Source organism: Tachysurus fulvidraco, chromosome 20, assembly GCF_022655615.1.
Source record: "Tachysurus fulvidraco isolate hzauxx_2018 chromosome 20, HZAU_PFXX_2.0, whole genome shotgun sequence".
NCBI lineage: Eukaryota > Metazoa > Chordata > Actinopteri > Siluriformes > Bagridae > Tachysurus > Tachysurus fulvidraco.
Window position 1 is genome coordinate 18,486,981 of NC_062537.1, and position 15,554 is coordinate 18,502,534.

Below are 15,554 nucleotides of genomic sequence, written 5' to 3' on the forward strand. Positions count from 1 at the left end.
CACCCTACTCATGGAATGTTCACGGGGTCAAAGGGCAACAGGCTCAAGGGGAAAACCAATCTCGTGCAGTGGCGATGAAGTTCTTATTTAAACAAGCCCAGGAAAGCAAGACAGCGTGCTGAAAAAGACAAACCTGTAATTAGCGTATTCGTCATCTGGCACGGATTTTGCGGCTCATTCATTCGTTAAATTAAGACCTTTTCGTGTTTAAGATTCAAGATCTGCTTTAAGAGTCAAAGACTGCATAATTGCATGTTTTTTATATTTATTAACTCATTTAACCATCTGGATCAGATATGGGCAAAGGTTTTACAATCCTTTCAGAGTTTTTACAGAATTACAGCGTATGATACAGCAGATCTTTGGGTTATATTTGTCAACTTTTCTGTTTATTTTCTTGCAGTATTAATTGAAAATTTTGCATAATTCTACACTTCAATGTGTTGAAACACAAAGTTCAACATAGAAATTGCAGTCTTAGGTTTAAGCCAATAAGGAGTTAAATAGTTGATGTGTTGGATGTTTACCAGTTCTTAAGTGTTTCATACTGCTGGCGGAATGGAAATGGACTCATGGGACATTTTCAATCACTTTAAACAAACGAATGATTTTATCACCACAAGTCTGATCTAAAGTGAGTCAGGACTTGTCTTTCAGTGTGAGATGTGTGTTTTACCCTCTGTTGTTAAACGTACACAGAATTTTAGTAAATTTAAGCCGCTTTTAGATGAACAAACAGTTGGAGCATCTCAGGGAGCAGAAATGAGTCTGATATCAACATTTACTTAATGTAAATATTTATGAAACACTACAAAGTCCTGAGTATCTACTTTTATATGAGGTTCATATTAACACCACTGTGGAGTGAGACATGATGAAGAGGTTTGATCAAAATAAACACAACAAAACAGGAGCAAATTCAATCTTTTTACTACTAATATTGAAAATCTATATAACAAAACCTATAAAAATGTTTTAAAATGACATATCCCAGATCATTCTGCATTTTATTATTTCTCTAACTGCCTCAAAGTCATTTGCATGTATCATATTTGCATACTGTGGAATAACAGCAAGCTCTCACGTCAAGAGGTATAGAAAAAGTTACACATTTATTAAATTAAATTTTGTGTAGTTTTTTGTAGTGTCATACAACTTTATTTATCTGAAAGAAATGCTCTCATTCATTACAATTCAAAGATCATGAGGAAGAAAATGATTAGAGCATGAAGATGAACTTGTTTGGTAACTAGTAGTCTTGCTAGTTTGCTAGCTTGCTCTAGACTCTAGATAGTAAAACATTATCGGATTAGAGTTCACAATAATATGACTTATGTATCCGATATTTATGGCTATCTATTTATATCAATGTATTTGTTCTAAAATTAAAAATAGGGCAATAGTGTTTGCTGCTGTGAATAAATCTTCATTATCTGTCAAAAGCTAGAAACTTCCGGGGTTTTTCTAGTTCAGTGGTTCTATGTAGAATCCTATAATAGTGTTTACCTTTTAGTAATGGCTCCTAGCAGAACCCCTTTAGGACCACGAAAGCCCAAGTGTCTAAAGCTAATGTACCACCAGATGTATCACCAGATGATGCCAAATCTCTCTAGTGTAAATGACACCGATATGAGAAATGAGGATTTGTGAGTTAAATCCTGATTGTTTATCATTTATAACCAGTGAGCTGACCATGTGTTTGTGTTTCCTTACAGTACGTATGTTACTGTAATCTGTACAACACAGTGCATTTTCTCATCTCTTACAAACACATTTCTTGCCTTAAAAGAAGGGTTTCTTAAGATTTTTTTTTTATCAATGAAGTTTCTTTACTTTTTAAAGAGATTTTAAACAATTCAAACAATTTATATGATAGCTAAATGAGATATTATTATTATTATTATTATTATTATTATTATTATTATTATTATTATTATTATATGTATATGAGGTATATAGGTATATATATAATATATATATATATATGGTAATAATGAGGTAATAATAATAATAATAATAATATCTGAATATATGGAAAGCATAAAATTATCTTAGAATATTAGAAGGGGAGGATTTGGGGTGTTATATTTATAGAAATTGTCTTTCAGTGTGAATTAAAAAGATTTTACAAATATTGTAAAAATAATTGACCATGATCAAATACGTGGAGTCCAAAGGTCTGAGACCACATTGAAATCTTTTCTAAATATGAATCTTTTCTAAATATGAATCTTTTCTAAATATGAATGAAATTTGAATAAATTTTCCTTTTTAAATAGAAATAGAACACTTTAGAATTTTTAAATAAAACGAAAACAAAGAAAATAAATGTTTAACATCTTGAATATTTAGATCTTTGTATTATTTCTAGGCATTTACATGTAAGAAAATGTCTGATATTGACCATGTTGGAGGTCAGATTCTCCTCATGTCTAATCTCTTCTACTGAAGCATACGTTCATATGAAACTCTGATGGATTTGATGTAAAATGGATCGGAAGGTTTTGCACAAACTTGTGGAGTCCGTGCCAGCTCGAGTCACAGTGCCTTTCAAAGCAAAAATGGGACGAACTAAATACTAAAAAACTCTGAAATTTGTAAATACTTCTGCGATTGTACTTTTCAGATGTTGTTGTCTGTACTAAATAATGCTGTATTGAAATAGAAATGAATGTATAATAGAAGCATTTTCACTATTGCTCTCTCAAATGTGTGCATTTTATAAATTATAGCACAGAAAAGAAAATAATTGTGCATGTATTTGTGAGTAATAGTTCATCATTTGTTAAAGCTAGTAACTGATTCTAAAAACCCATGGCCAAAACCCTTGCTCCTCATGTATGTTTTCTTCTATACTGTAGGTTAGGTAGACTGCTAAGCTGCAGTACTTCAATCCCCACAGCGCCATGCGAATTCTTGTACACTCGTCCAGCCAGTAGTGTTTTGGTCCTTTAACCAATAAGTGATCAGGGGTGGACCCGAGAAATTCCACAGTCCCGGTGTCTCTGCTTTGACCTTGACAACCCCTATCCCCCTCCACCTGATATTATTGCTCCTGAGCATCATGAGTGCACAGATTTCTCATAAAAATGAGTGCTGCTTGTTCAGCATAACTTAATTACCAATTACTTGATTACAATCTTATCGAATGTGCTGTTTAACTCTGGATTATGGTGGACAAGAGCACCTGAAAGCATATCTTTGTGTTTAGTGAATGTCAAGTATCAAGCATAGCTGAACTCTTGAGGTGAAAAATTTCAAAATTTCTAAACATCTAAAATTTTGAATATTTTGGAAGATCGTTAATTTCATGCATTCACCTCATCTCATATTGTTTAGACATAGATTTAGCTTTACTATTCATTATTGTAAGTATTTACACAGCTTATAAATGTGCTAAGTATGTTTAAAGATTCATCTTTATAGCAAGATTCAGATCATTTTCTAATATTATGTTGATGTGCCAATTACAGAATAAAACCCTCCTCACCCAGTTTACCATAACACATTAAAGTGTTTTGATTTCAGTGAAATATTTGCGATAAATTTAGGGTGTCAGTTTGTTGGTTGAAGCTGTTTTTTTGCTATCGCCTTGAGATGTTAGTTTTTCCCTCTGAAACCCTTTCACTGTGAGATGTTAGCTGTTAGAGTGGTGTTTAATCTGAGAAAACATTTCAACAATCTAAAAGATGCTAGCATATCTGACGATCTAGTTTGAGTTAAATGGGGTTAGGGTTAGCTACCTACTTTCGTTAGGTAGAAATTAGAAGAGGGCTAAATCGTACTACAACACTACCAGCAAATAGTCGAGGTGGAAAAGCTAGTCAGTTTGACTTACACAAGTTAACTCAAACAAGATTTTCAGCTCTGCTAGTCAGCTATCTACGAGATGATGGATGTGATGGACTGATAAAGAGCCGCTGCTACACTTTCATAAGGTAGAAATGAGGTGAGGGTTAAATCGTACCGCAACACTATCAGCAAGTAATCGAATGGCATTGTGGATAATGTAGGAAACCAGTAACCAAAACCAAAATACATCGTCAACGAAAGAAGTTTGAGTTTTTAATGAAATAAAAATCCCTGAAGAAGCCCTGAGAAACACATCATTACAGCATATTTTTACACAACCTGGCATCCCTTCCCCTTCTCTGGTTGACCCATTAAATAAACACTTTAAATTTAGTGACTAAACCCACTTGTAATTTGTAACCCTTGTCACATAAACATGCTTATTAACTACAAGGTAGTTCATGAACTCATTTCTCCCTCTAAGTGTTAAATGTAGAAAGTTTGTAATGTGAAGGCGGCCATTTTGCCTGCGCTTGAGAAAGCGCTCGCCAGACGCCACAGCGCCACCTTGTGGTCATGAGCCTGAAAGTCAAGCTGAGCTCAGTGACTTTAACTTAAAAAAAAAATTATACAAAAAATACATACTGGGAGAAATAAAACCAACGTTCCATACTTTAACGCATTGGTAATATGTGTGAATATACAAAGTGTAATGTAGCGCAGCTACATTAACCCGGAAGTTTACGATATGTCGGGCGGTTTTGTAAACACAACCAAGAGGTATTAAACACGGGGAACATAGAAAAATACGAATATGCAGCACGTCATTTCACGTTTCCATGTGTTAATAATTCTAGATGTTAATATATTAAAATCTTGTAAGTAACTTAAAAAAACATTGGATTAAAAACCGGAAGCGGTTTTTAGTTACCATGCCGACTCAGCACTTCCGATTGTTATTCCACATAATACTATTATTTCACTTTTAGTGAAAACAATATGGAATTTTACTACAATTTCATTCAGAAAAAAACGTCAACTACGTTTGTAGTTTAATTTGCAATTAAAGTACAAATTAATCTGTGTCTTATTGGGAACATAATCTGCACTGCAGCGACGCCTTGTGGCTAAAAACATCACTGCTGCTCTTAGTATAAACGGGGGGAAAAACAAAAACAAAAGAAAAACCCTGAGTTCATTAAATAGCTATACAGAAAAAAATTACTTTACATTTTATTGTTCCACAAAGTATGTTTGAATTATTCTATTGACATCACTGAAAGCATAGTTTTAAACTTGCACTTTGTTGTATTTCTGTTATAATCACCAGAGAAATATAACTAAATATAAATGTAGGTGTTTTTAGGTGTTTAGCTGTTCTAAATGTTATCAAGATTAATATGGAAACTGTTCCGGATGGAATTTTCCTTTCAAGTTGTCATTTGACTAAAAGATATTTAATTCCTGCTCTTCTTTGGGCAAAAAGTTGTAAATGAATTCATTAACACATGGCTAGAACAGTTTTAAACACAGTGAGACAGTAAAGAGGCTCTACAGTTAGAGTCACGTTTATTTACAGAATAATCCTGACCGGATGAAGGGGAGCAGGTTAAAGGAGATGAAAACGTTTAGGTACAGCACGTCAGGATCCATAGGTCACTACACAGTTCTTAATTTATTTATTTTTTTTAAATCCACTTTATACAGAATCCTTTTTGGCCGTAACGCAAATGTGACAACGGAGCCCAGTGAAGAGGGACAAAGGGAGAAAGTATAAAATAACACACTAAGAAAAATACAAATGATCGGATAAAACAAAACAAAACAAAACAAAAACAACAGGTGAATCTTGTCATAAAAAAGAAAACCTATTGAAAATGTTCAATCATTCCATGGTTTAAATTTCATGTCTATAAGGAGGGCTGCAGGGGATCAGGAAAGGGATTGTGGGCAAGTTGACGTCGGTGATGCTCCGAATGTGCCGTGGTCAGGAAAACGTTCTCTGCCTGGCGTCTGTGAGGTCGAGGTCCCTGTCTGAGACACAGGGCCCGAGGATCTCCGTGGCCCGTGCGCTTGTGTTTATGTTGTTGTGCAATCATCCTGTTCATCTGTTCATTCGTCCGTTGTGTGCTTGTGAGTGATGCAGTGCTGCCGTAGGCTTACTGAACGACGACACACTGTACACTTCACATGCAAGGCCAGACGACTCACAGATCCAGAAATAATCAAGTAGGAAAAAGAAAGGAAAAAAAAAAAGAAAGAGAAGGAGCAGAACTTAAGACACACACACACACACACACACACACTTCCAGTCTCTTGGGGCAAATAACGGTCAAGAAAACTACTAAAATGAAGAGAGAATTAGAAAGTAAGCCACAAGGCATGTGCCAGTCATCACTTTTGTAAAACGGTGATATTTAACACGCAGATTATCGTTATTTCTGATTTCAGTTGGATCTGAAGGAGACACGTCAAGTCTCGAACAACGGAATCCCGTCATCGGGTGAGGAATTTGTCAGGATAATTTGCTGGCACATGCCTACAAATTACACCAAGCTTCTTAAATGACGAGCGAAATCGGCGCCGAGCCCGTTGACTGTAAGAGCACCGTTCTGATCCAGACTCAGAGGTAATGCCATACATTCACTTCAGACACACACACAAACACTTCTCATTTTCTCTCGGTCACTGAAGCCTCTCTTGAAGCCGTCCCAGTTCAGTCCCTCCTGCTGGTTTCCTGCGGTTTAAAGGAACAGTTGGTGAAACCTGAAGCAAATTTAACGTCGTATTGGACACAAAAACTCAACACCACACTATGGGCCGTGCTGTCCGAGTAAAAGAATCCACACTGGGTGGTGGGATTTCTTTTTAATTCATTAACGAGCAGCACGTCACCCTTTCGAACCGTTATGAACGTCACGGAGTTCCTGTTCTCTCTCGCTTCGGTTACTGCAGCTAAACGGTTGTTCCTCCTCACCTCATAGCTTCTCTTTTTCTCCTTCAAAGTTTACAAGACAACAACAACGCAGCTTGTTGTAGATTACAGAGAAACCAGAAAGTCCTCTGTCCTGAAAACTAGCTGATACCAGAGACTTCTTACAGAAATGCTACACAGACATCTCTGTAGGGAAAATGCAAGATCAACCAGCACACGCTTTTCTTAACGGGATATGGAATATATGAAATATTTATTTATTAGACTTGTATTCAGTGAATTCAAATTAGAGCAACATGTGATGCATTTAATTTGTGAACTAAATTGCAACGGGTGTGTATATTTTGGGGGTGTTGGGGGTGGGTGGGGGTGTTTACAAAAACAACCCACAATGTGTGAAGCTCTCCATCGTTCTTCCTTTAATTGGGCAGACAGAGTGAAGAGAACTGAAACAGAACTTTAGCATCTGGTGTGTACGCAGAGCTCAGATCATCCTGTGTATCGTCTCCACCGTCTATTTTCTCCTGTGTTTCCAGTCAGAGAGCTCGCAACTCATTGCAGCAATTATTTTTTAATTCAGCTCTGAATCGAATGGAGCTCGAACGGTGCAAGAATTTGATCTGTAGGAGACGGAGAAGGCCACGGAACCGGACTAAAGAAGAAAACAGACCAGGGTTCGATAAGAACGGACTAAACACTGCATATGTGAAAGCACCCTTAGATCATGTGAAGCGGCGACTATACAAGTGAGTCTGTTACTATAGAAACGCTAACGTGCCAGAACGTGTACTTCGATACAAATCTGTTACCAGTGTTTAAAAAAAAACAAAAAACAAAAAACAGGACCATGCTGTACAGTATTTCTCGACAAGCTTCTGGTATGAAGCGGACCAGGACACGGTGAGGTTTAGTGCAATCTAACAACCAACGTTTCTTTCCTTCATTTAAACTCCAAAAAAAAAAAACAGACCGCAAAAACACTCTGGAGTGGAAAAGCGCCCAAATTTCACCAACTGTTTCATTAAAAGAGGAAACGTGGTGGTAAAATGTGTACATGGTGTGACCTTTATAGTTCGGGGGTGGTGGTGTTAGTTAGAGACCAAAAACAAAACAAAACAACCTAACAGTGTTTCCCATCGACCCCTGACTACAAATCCACCTAAAAAAGCAACAAAGGGGGAAAAGCACAGGAGAAAAAAGCCCTCACACTCACACACACTCTCACACACACACACAGTATTTAATCACACAAACACTTGCACCCCAACATGATAACCCTAATACATGTGTACACATATATACATAGAGGGGCGTGGCCTTCTCAACCGCAAGGACACACTCCATTTCATAATGCGTCGTTTCTGTATATGTCAAGAATAAAATCTTTCTAAATAAAATACACATATCTTGAAAGGGGAAAAGGGAGGGGCTTAATAGAGAGGAGAGGGGAGGGGATGGGGAGCAGGAAAGCATCTGTGGCCTTGTATATGTGTGTGTGTGTTTGTGTGTGTGTGTGTGTTGGTCCCCTTAGGGTCATCACTGTCCGTAGGCCGAGACTTCGTATCTCAGCGTCTTGTCCGTGGTTCAAAAACAAATCTAAAACAAACAAAAAAACAACACCAACAGTCTGCAAATCCGTAATGATGCCGGTTAGAAAAAAAAATCATCACGTGGAGCACCGGCTGTGTCCCGTAAAGACAAGTCTATTAAGGAGTGGCCTCTCAGTCCAACAGGGAGGGGGGGGAGAGAGAGAGAGAGAGAGAGAGAGAGAGAGAGAGAGAGAGAGATGAGGAAAGAGAAGAGGTAATACAAAGAGAAGGTGAGTGAATGTGCTGAGCAGAATCCATCTGGCAGTGAAGTCAAGCTGCTCTCCATCTGATGGACGAATAAGGAGACAAGAAGACGAGTGCGACTCTCTTCCTGTCTTCCTGCTCTCTCTCCCTCTCTCCGTGTGTCTTGGGGATGAGTTGAACTGAACACTGCCCGTCTCGCTCGTGGCCATCATACGTCCATGAACCGGGAGCTGCTGGCCTTGGCGTGGAACGGCTCAGACCACATGCGCCGCAGATCACCCTGAAGATGTCCACATACACACCACAAGGGTTACTCAAGCACACACACAGGTCTCTCTCTCTCTCACACACACACACACACACACACACACACACACACACACACACACACACACACACACACACACACACACACACACACACACACACAACACAAGGGTTACTCAAGCACACACACAGGTCTCTCTCTCTCTCACACACATACACACCACAAGGGTTACTCAAGCACACACACAGGTCTCTCTCTCTCTCACACACACACACACACACACACACACACACAACACAAGGGTTACTCAAGCACACACACAGGTCTCTCTCTCTCTCTCACACACACACACACACACACACACACACACACAACACAAGGGTTACTCAAGCACACACACAGGTCTCTCTCTCTCTCACACACACACACACACACACACACACACACACACACACACACACACCACAAGGGTTACTCAAGCACACATACGGGTCACACACACACACACACACACACACACACACACACACACACACACACACACACACACAACACAAGGGTCACTCAAGCACACATACAGGTCACACACACACCACAAGGGTTACTCAAGCACACACACAGGTCACACACACACACCACAAGGGTTACTCAAGCACACACACAGGTCACACACACACACACACACACACACACACGGGTTACTCAAGCACAAACACAGGTCTCACACACACACAACACAAGGGTTACGATGTCACTCACACACTCTCACACACACACGATGTCTCACACACACTCACACACACACGATGTCTCACACACACTCTCTCACACACGGGTGTCTCACACACACTCTCTCACACACGGGTGTCTCACACACACTCTCTCACACACGGGTGTCTCACACACACTCTCTCACACACGGGTGTCTCACACACACTCTCTCACACACGGGTGTCTCACACACACTCTCTCACACACGGGTGTCTCACACACACTCTCTCACACACGGGTGTCTCACACACACTCTCTCACACACGGGTGTCTCACACACACTCTCTCACACACGGGTGTCTCACACACACTCTCTCACACACGGGTGTCTCACACACACTCTCTCACACACGGGTGTCTCACACACACTCTCTCACACACGGGTGTCTCACACACACTCTCTCACACACGGGTGTCTCACACACACTCTCTCACACACGGGTGTCTCACACACACTCTCTCACACACGGGTGTCTCACACACACTCTCTCACACACGGGTGTCTCACACACACTCTCTCACACACGGGTGTCTCACACACACTCTCTCACACACGGGTGTCTCACACACACTCTCTCACACACGGGTGTCTCACACACACTCTCTCACACACGGGTGTCTCACACACACTCTCTCACACACGGGTGTCTCACACACACTCTCTCACACACGGGTGTCTCACACACACTCTCTCACACACGGGTGTCTCACACACACTCTCTCACACACGGGTGTCTCACACACACTCTCTCACACACGGGTGTCTCACACACACTCTCTCACACACGGGTGTCTCACACACACTCTCTCACACACGGGTGTCTCACACACACTCTCTCACACACGGGTGTCTCACACACACTCTCTCACACACGGGTGTCTCACACACACTCTCTCACACACGGGTGTCTCACACACACTCTCTCACACACGGGTGTCTCACACACACTCTCTCACACACGGGTGTCTCACACACACTCTCTCACACACGGGTGTCTCACACACACTCTCTCACACACGGGTGTCTCACACACACTCTCTCACACACGGGTGTCTCACACACACTCTCTCACACACGGGTGTCTCACACACACTCTCTCACACACGGGTGTCTCACACACACTCTCTCACACACGGGTGTCTCACACACACTCTCTCACACACGGGTGTCTCACACACACTCTCTCACGCACGGGTGTCTCACACACACTCTCTCACGCACGGGTGTCTCACACACACTCTCTCACGCACGGGTGTCTCACACACACTCTCTCACGCACGGGTGTCTCACACACACTCTCTCACGCACGGGTGTCTCACACACACTCTCTCACGCACGGGTGTCTCACACACACTCTCTCACGCACGGGTGTCTCACACACACTCTCTCACGCACGGGTGTCTCACACACACTCTCTCACGCACGGGTGTCTCACACACACTCTCTCACGCACGGGTGTCTCACACACACTCTCTCACGCACGGGTGTCTCACACACACTCTCTCACGCACGGGTGTCTCACACACACTCTCTCACACACGGGTGTCTCACACACACTCTCTCACACACGGGTGTCTCACACACACTCTCTCACACACGGGTGTCTCACACACACTCTCTCACACACGGGTGTCTCACACACACTCTCTCACACACGGGTGTCTCACACACACTCTCTCACACACGGGTGTCTCACACACACTCTCTCACACACGGGTGTCTCACACACACTCTCTCACACACGGGTGTCTCACTCACACTCTCTCACACACGGGTGTCTCACTCACACTCTCTCACACACGGGTGTCTCACTCACACTCTCTCACACACGGGTGTCTCACTCACACTCTCTCACACACGGGTGTCTCACTCACACTCTCTCACACACGGGTGTCTCACTCACACTCTCTCACACACGGGTGTCTCACTCACACTCTCTCACACACGGGTGTCTCACTCACACTCTCTCACACACGGGTGTCTCACTCACACTCTCTCACACACGGGTGTCTCACTCACACTCTCTCACACACGGGTGTCTCACTCACACTCTCTCACACACGGGTGTCTCACTCACACTCTCTCACACACGGGTGTCTCACTCACACTCTCTCACACACGGGTGTCTCACTCACACTCTCTCACACACGGGTGTCTCACTCACACTCTCTCACACACGGGTGTCTCACTCACACTCTCTCACACACGGGTGTCTCACTCACACTCTCTCACACACGGGTGTCTCACTCACACTCTCTCACACACGGGTGTCTCACTCACACTCTCTCACACACGGGTGTCTCACTCACACTCTCTCACACACGGGTGTCTCACTCACACTCTCTCACACACGGGTGTCTCACTCACACTCTCTCACACACGGGTGTCTCACTCACACTCTCTCACACACGGGTGTCTCACTCACACTCTCTCACACACGGGTGTCTCACTCACACTCTCTCACACACGGGTGTCTCACTCACACTCTCTCACACACGGGTGTCTCACTCACACTCTCTCACACACGGGTGTCTCACTCACACTCTCTCACACACGGGTGTCTCACTCACACTCTCTCACACACGGGTGTCTCACTCACACTCTCTCACACACGGGTGTCTCACTCACACTCTCTCACACACGGGTGTCTCACTCACACTCTCTCACACACGGGTGTCTCTCTCACACTCTCTCACACACGGGTGTCTCTCTCACACTCTCTCACACACGGGTGTCTCTCTCACACTCTCTCACACACGGGTGTCTCTCTCACACTCTCTCACACACGGGTGTCTCTCTCACACTCTCTCACACACGGGTGTCTCACACTCTCTCACACACGGGTGTCTCACACTCTCTCACACACGGGTGTCTCACACTCTCTCACACACGGGTGTCTCACACTCTCTCACACACGGGTGTCTCACACTCTCTCACACACGGGTGTCTCACACTCTCTCACACACGGGTGTCTCACACTCTCTCACACACGGGTGTCTCACACTCTCTCACACACGGGTGTCTCACACTCTCTCACACACGGGTGTCTCACACTCTCTCACACACGGGTGTCTCACACTCTCTCACACACGGGTGTCTCACACTCTCTCACACACGGGTGTCTCACACTCTCTCACACACGGGTGTCTCACACTCTCTCACACACGGGTGTCTCACACTCTCTCACACACGGGTGTCTCACACTCTCTCACACACGGGTGTCTCACACTCTCTCACACACGGGTGTCTCACACTCTCTCACACACGGGTGTCTCACACTCTCTCACACACGGGTGTCTCACACTCTCTCACACACGGGTGTCTCACACTCTCTCACACACGGGTGTCTCACACTCTCTCACACACAGGTGTCTCACACTCTCTCACACACAGGTGTCTCACACTCTCTCACACACAGGTGTCTCACACTCTCTCACACACAGGTGTCTCACACTCTCTCACACACAGGTGTCTCACACTCTCTCTCTCTCTCTCTCTCTCTCTCTCTCACACACACACACGTACACACGTGTAGTTATAAAATATGTGTAAATATTCAGGCAGATATAATTTCCTGAAATAAGTGATTTTTTTTATTTTTATATTGAACTACTGGCCCTTTACAGGGAGCCCTTACCCCTGAGGACCAGCGCAAAATGTAACTAGTGCACATTTAGTACACAGTCGTACCTTCAGGTAGGCCATAGTGAGCAGAGGCAGCAGTGTGAAGGGCACCAGGTAGAGCAGAGCAGGCTGAGCCGCACGGTGAATCCGAGACGCCACGGTCGCAGTCAGAAGACCTGAGAGAGAGAGAGAGAGAGAGAGAGAGAGAGAGAGAGAGAGAGAGAGAGAGAGAGAGAGAGAGAGACACACTCAGTCTGATGTCTATAGGACAGAAGAGAGCTCCCAACAGGACACAGTAGGATTTGAACCATGTCCCGGTCTTTAGATTTCTAACAAATTTCAGACTATAGGATTAGAAACCTGGATTACGGAGCTGAAATGTCAACTCATTTTTATTTGTCTAGTCATCAAGCAGCTTTACAGAAACCTGCCTGTAGATCCCTGAGGAAGAAACGTCCTGTAATCCAGGTTTAATCCTGCGCTCATCCCAGGACACACTGACAATAAGATCATATCCAACATCCTTTTTCACCTCAGGCTTTGCTTTAACCCCAGAATTGTACAAGGAGACAAAAATACGTAATAATCGGAACAAAATGAAATACTTTGGAAGTATCGTGTTGTGGTCATGATCAGTCCCTGTGTACAAGACGACAGGATCATCTCACACCACCAAACCCATCACAGCAGCACAGCTGTGTCCCGACTCACCTACGAAGTAGCCAATGAGGGTGCAGTGGAAGTAGGAGACACGCTGCATGCGCCCGGACATGTTGGCAGGGCTCTGTGCCTCCCCGTTCGCCTGCTTTTTGTAGTTGTCATAGCGCAACACGAAGCAGAGCAGCAGTCCGGGCATGACGATGTCACCGATGCCCAGCATGGAGAAGTGGCTGCCCGTGGAGCTCGGGAACACCAGCTTGCCCGGGAGCGAGAGGCGGGGCACGTCACGGCCCATGCTGGGACCCAGGTGCAGCTTACGGGAGATAACATCCAGTGGGTTATCAGCCGGCTGTGTGGCCACCTTCACCATCACGTTACTGTTAAAGATGTAAGCTGAGAAGAAGACCTGGAGACCAGAGGAGGGACAGAGATTCACATGATTGTACTCGCACGCTGAGCTCTGAAATAGTGTGTGTGTCTGTGTGTGTGTCTTTCTTACCCAGAACACATCATAGATTAGCAGACCAGACAGGAGCAGACAGGACACCTTCAGACTGGGCAGTCTCACGAAGGCGATCATCGCCACACACAGACCCATCGCCAGCGCTGCACAGAGAACAGCATCGACATCGGCGTCAGCGAAAGCAAGCAAAACAAAAAACAGTCTAAAAACCCAAACACTATTCCCAGAAATATATGCCTACTTGCTCGAATGGATTAGGACACTCTATAAAGAAGGAAAAAAGGGAAGAGAAAGTGAAAAACAAGACAAAAGTAAACCCAGCCAAAATTTCCACCCGGTAACCGAACACCGTGTCTACACGGAACAACCGGAATGACTTTTCCCCTTAGTGCAGTCTGGTAGCATCCCATTCCCATCAGAGTCAGCAGGAACGCAGGGCGTGTCAGGTGAAAGGAAACAGTACAACAAATGTGTATCTGTACGAGTAAAAATGTCCTGCAGCTCCACTCATGACCAGAGACAGAAATATCTACACACTGCCTGGATGTTTGGAGTGCAATCAGAAAATACGTAAGAGCTTGGGACTGGATCATTACTGCAGTGTTTATGATGTGCTTTTGACCCTAACTGGTGCAGTGAGAAGCTTCTCATGTCTTAAACAACCAGGTCAGAAGCCTGCATCAAGCAAAGAAAACAAATGTCCGGTGCTGGATGTGTGTCACGTTAGTTATCCACGAACAAACATCTCAGAAGTATAAACCTCCGCAGCCTCTCTAATCTCTAGCTACGCCTCGGTTCCATTCCGTTTGTGCGGCGTCCTAAACTTTGACGGAAGGCGTGAACACAGAAAGTGACGTAAAGTAAATAAATCGTGACAAAAACATCCGACGTATTTAGGGAAAAGTTCAGACTCGAACCGTCTTTCGTCGTCATACTTTAGCACGAGCACAATAACAGGGATTCCAACAAACAAATGATGTGTATTAATCCGAATAAGGTGTAGCAAGACAAATATGAAGCCCATGGCAGAGCCTGACCTTAAAGCTCTATTTGGAACGCAGCCAATCAGGCTCTCGAAACACGTGGGTCATAAATCCATTAAGAGCTCTGAAAGCCAGTAACTTATCAAGTAAAGACTTAACCAGGTGGAATACAAGACTTTTGTTGACTTAATACTTTTGTTCATGTATTTACAGTAGCTGCTGCACGTCGCACTTAGCGGACGCCGCCTTAAAGACCGGGAACGT

At 43.7% G+C, this 15,554-nt stretch overlaps 1 protein-coding gene across 1 annotated transcript in view; it reads right to left on the reverse strand.

Annotated features, from left to right (window-relative positions):
• Positions 1–5,344: 5,344 nt before the first annotated feature.
• The window catches only part of sppl3 (signal peptide peptidase 3), a 33,047-nt gene continuing 22,837 nt past the window's right edge, over positions 5,345–15,554 (reverse strand). Inside the window, exons 7-10 of the mRNA XM_027175354.2 lie at positions 14,344–14,450; positions 13,896–14,250; positions 13,251–13,360; positions 5,345–8,800 (exon numbers count right to left, since the gene is read on the reverse strand). Coding sequence (XP_027031155.1) covers positions 8,729–8,800; positions 13,251–13,360; positions 13,896–14,250; positions 14,344–14,450 — 644 coding nt within the window. The 3' untranslated portion in view covers positions 5,345–8,728. The remainder of the gene's footprint in view (positions 8,801–13,250; positions 13,361–13,895; positions 14,251–14,343; positions 14,451–15,554) is intronic.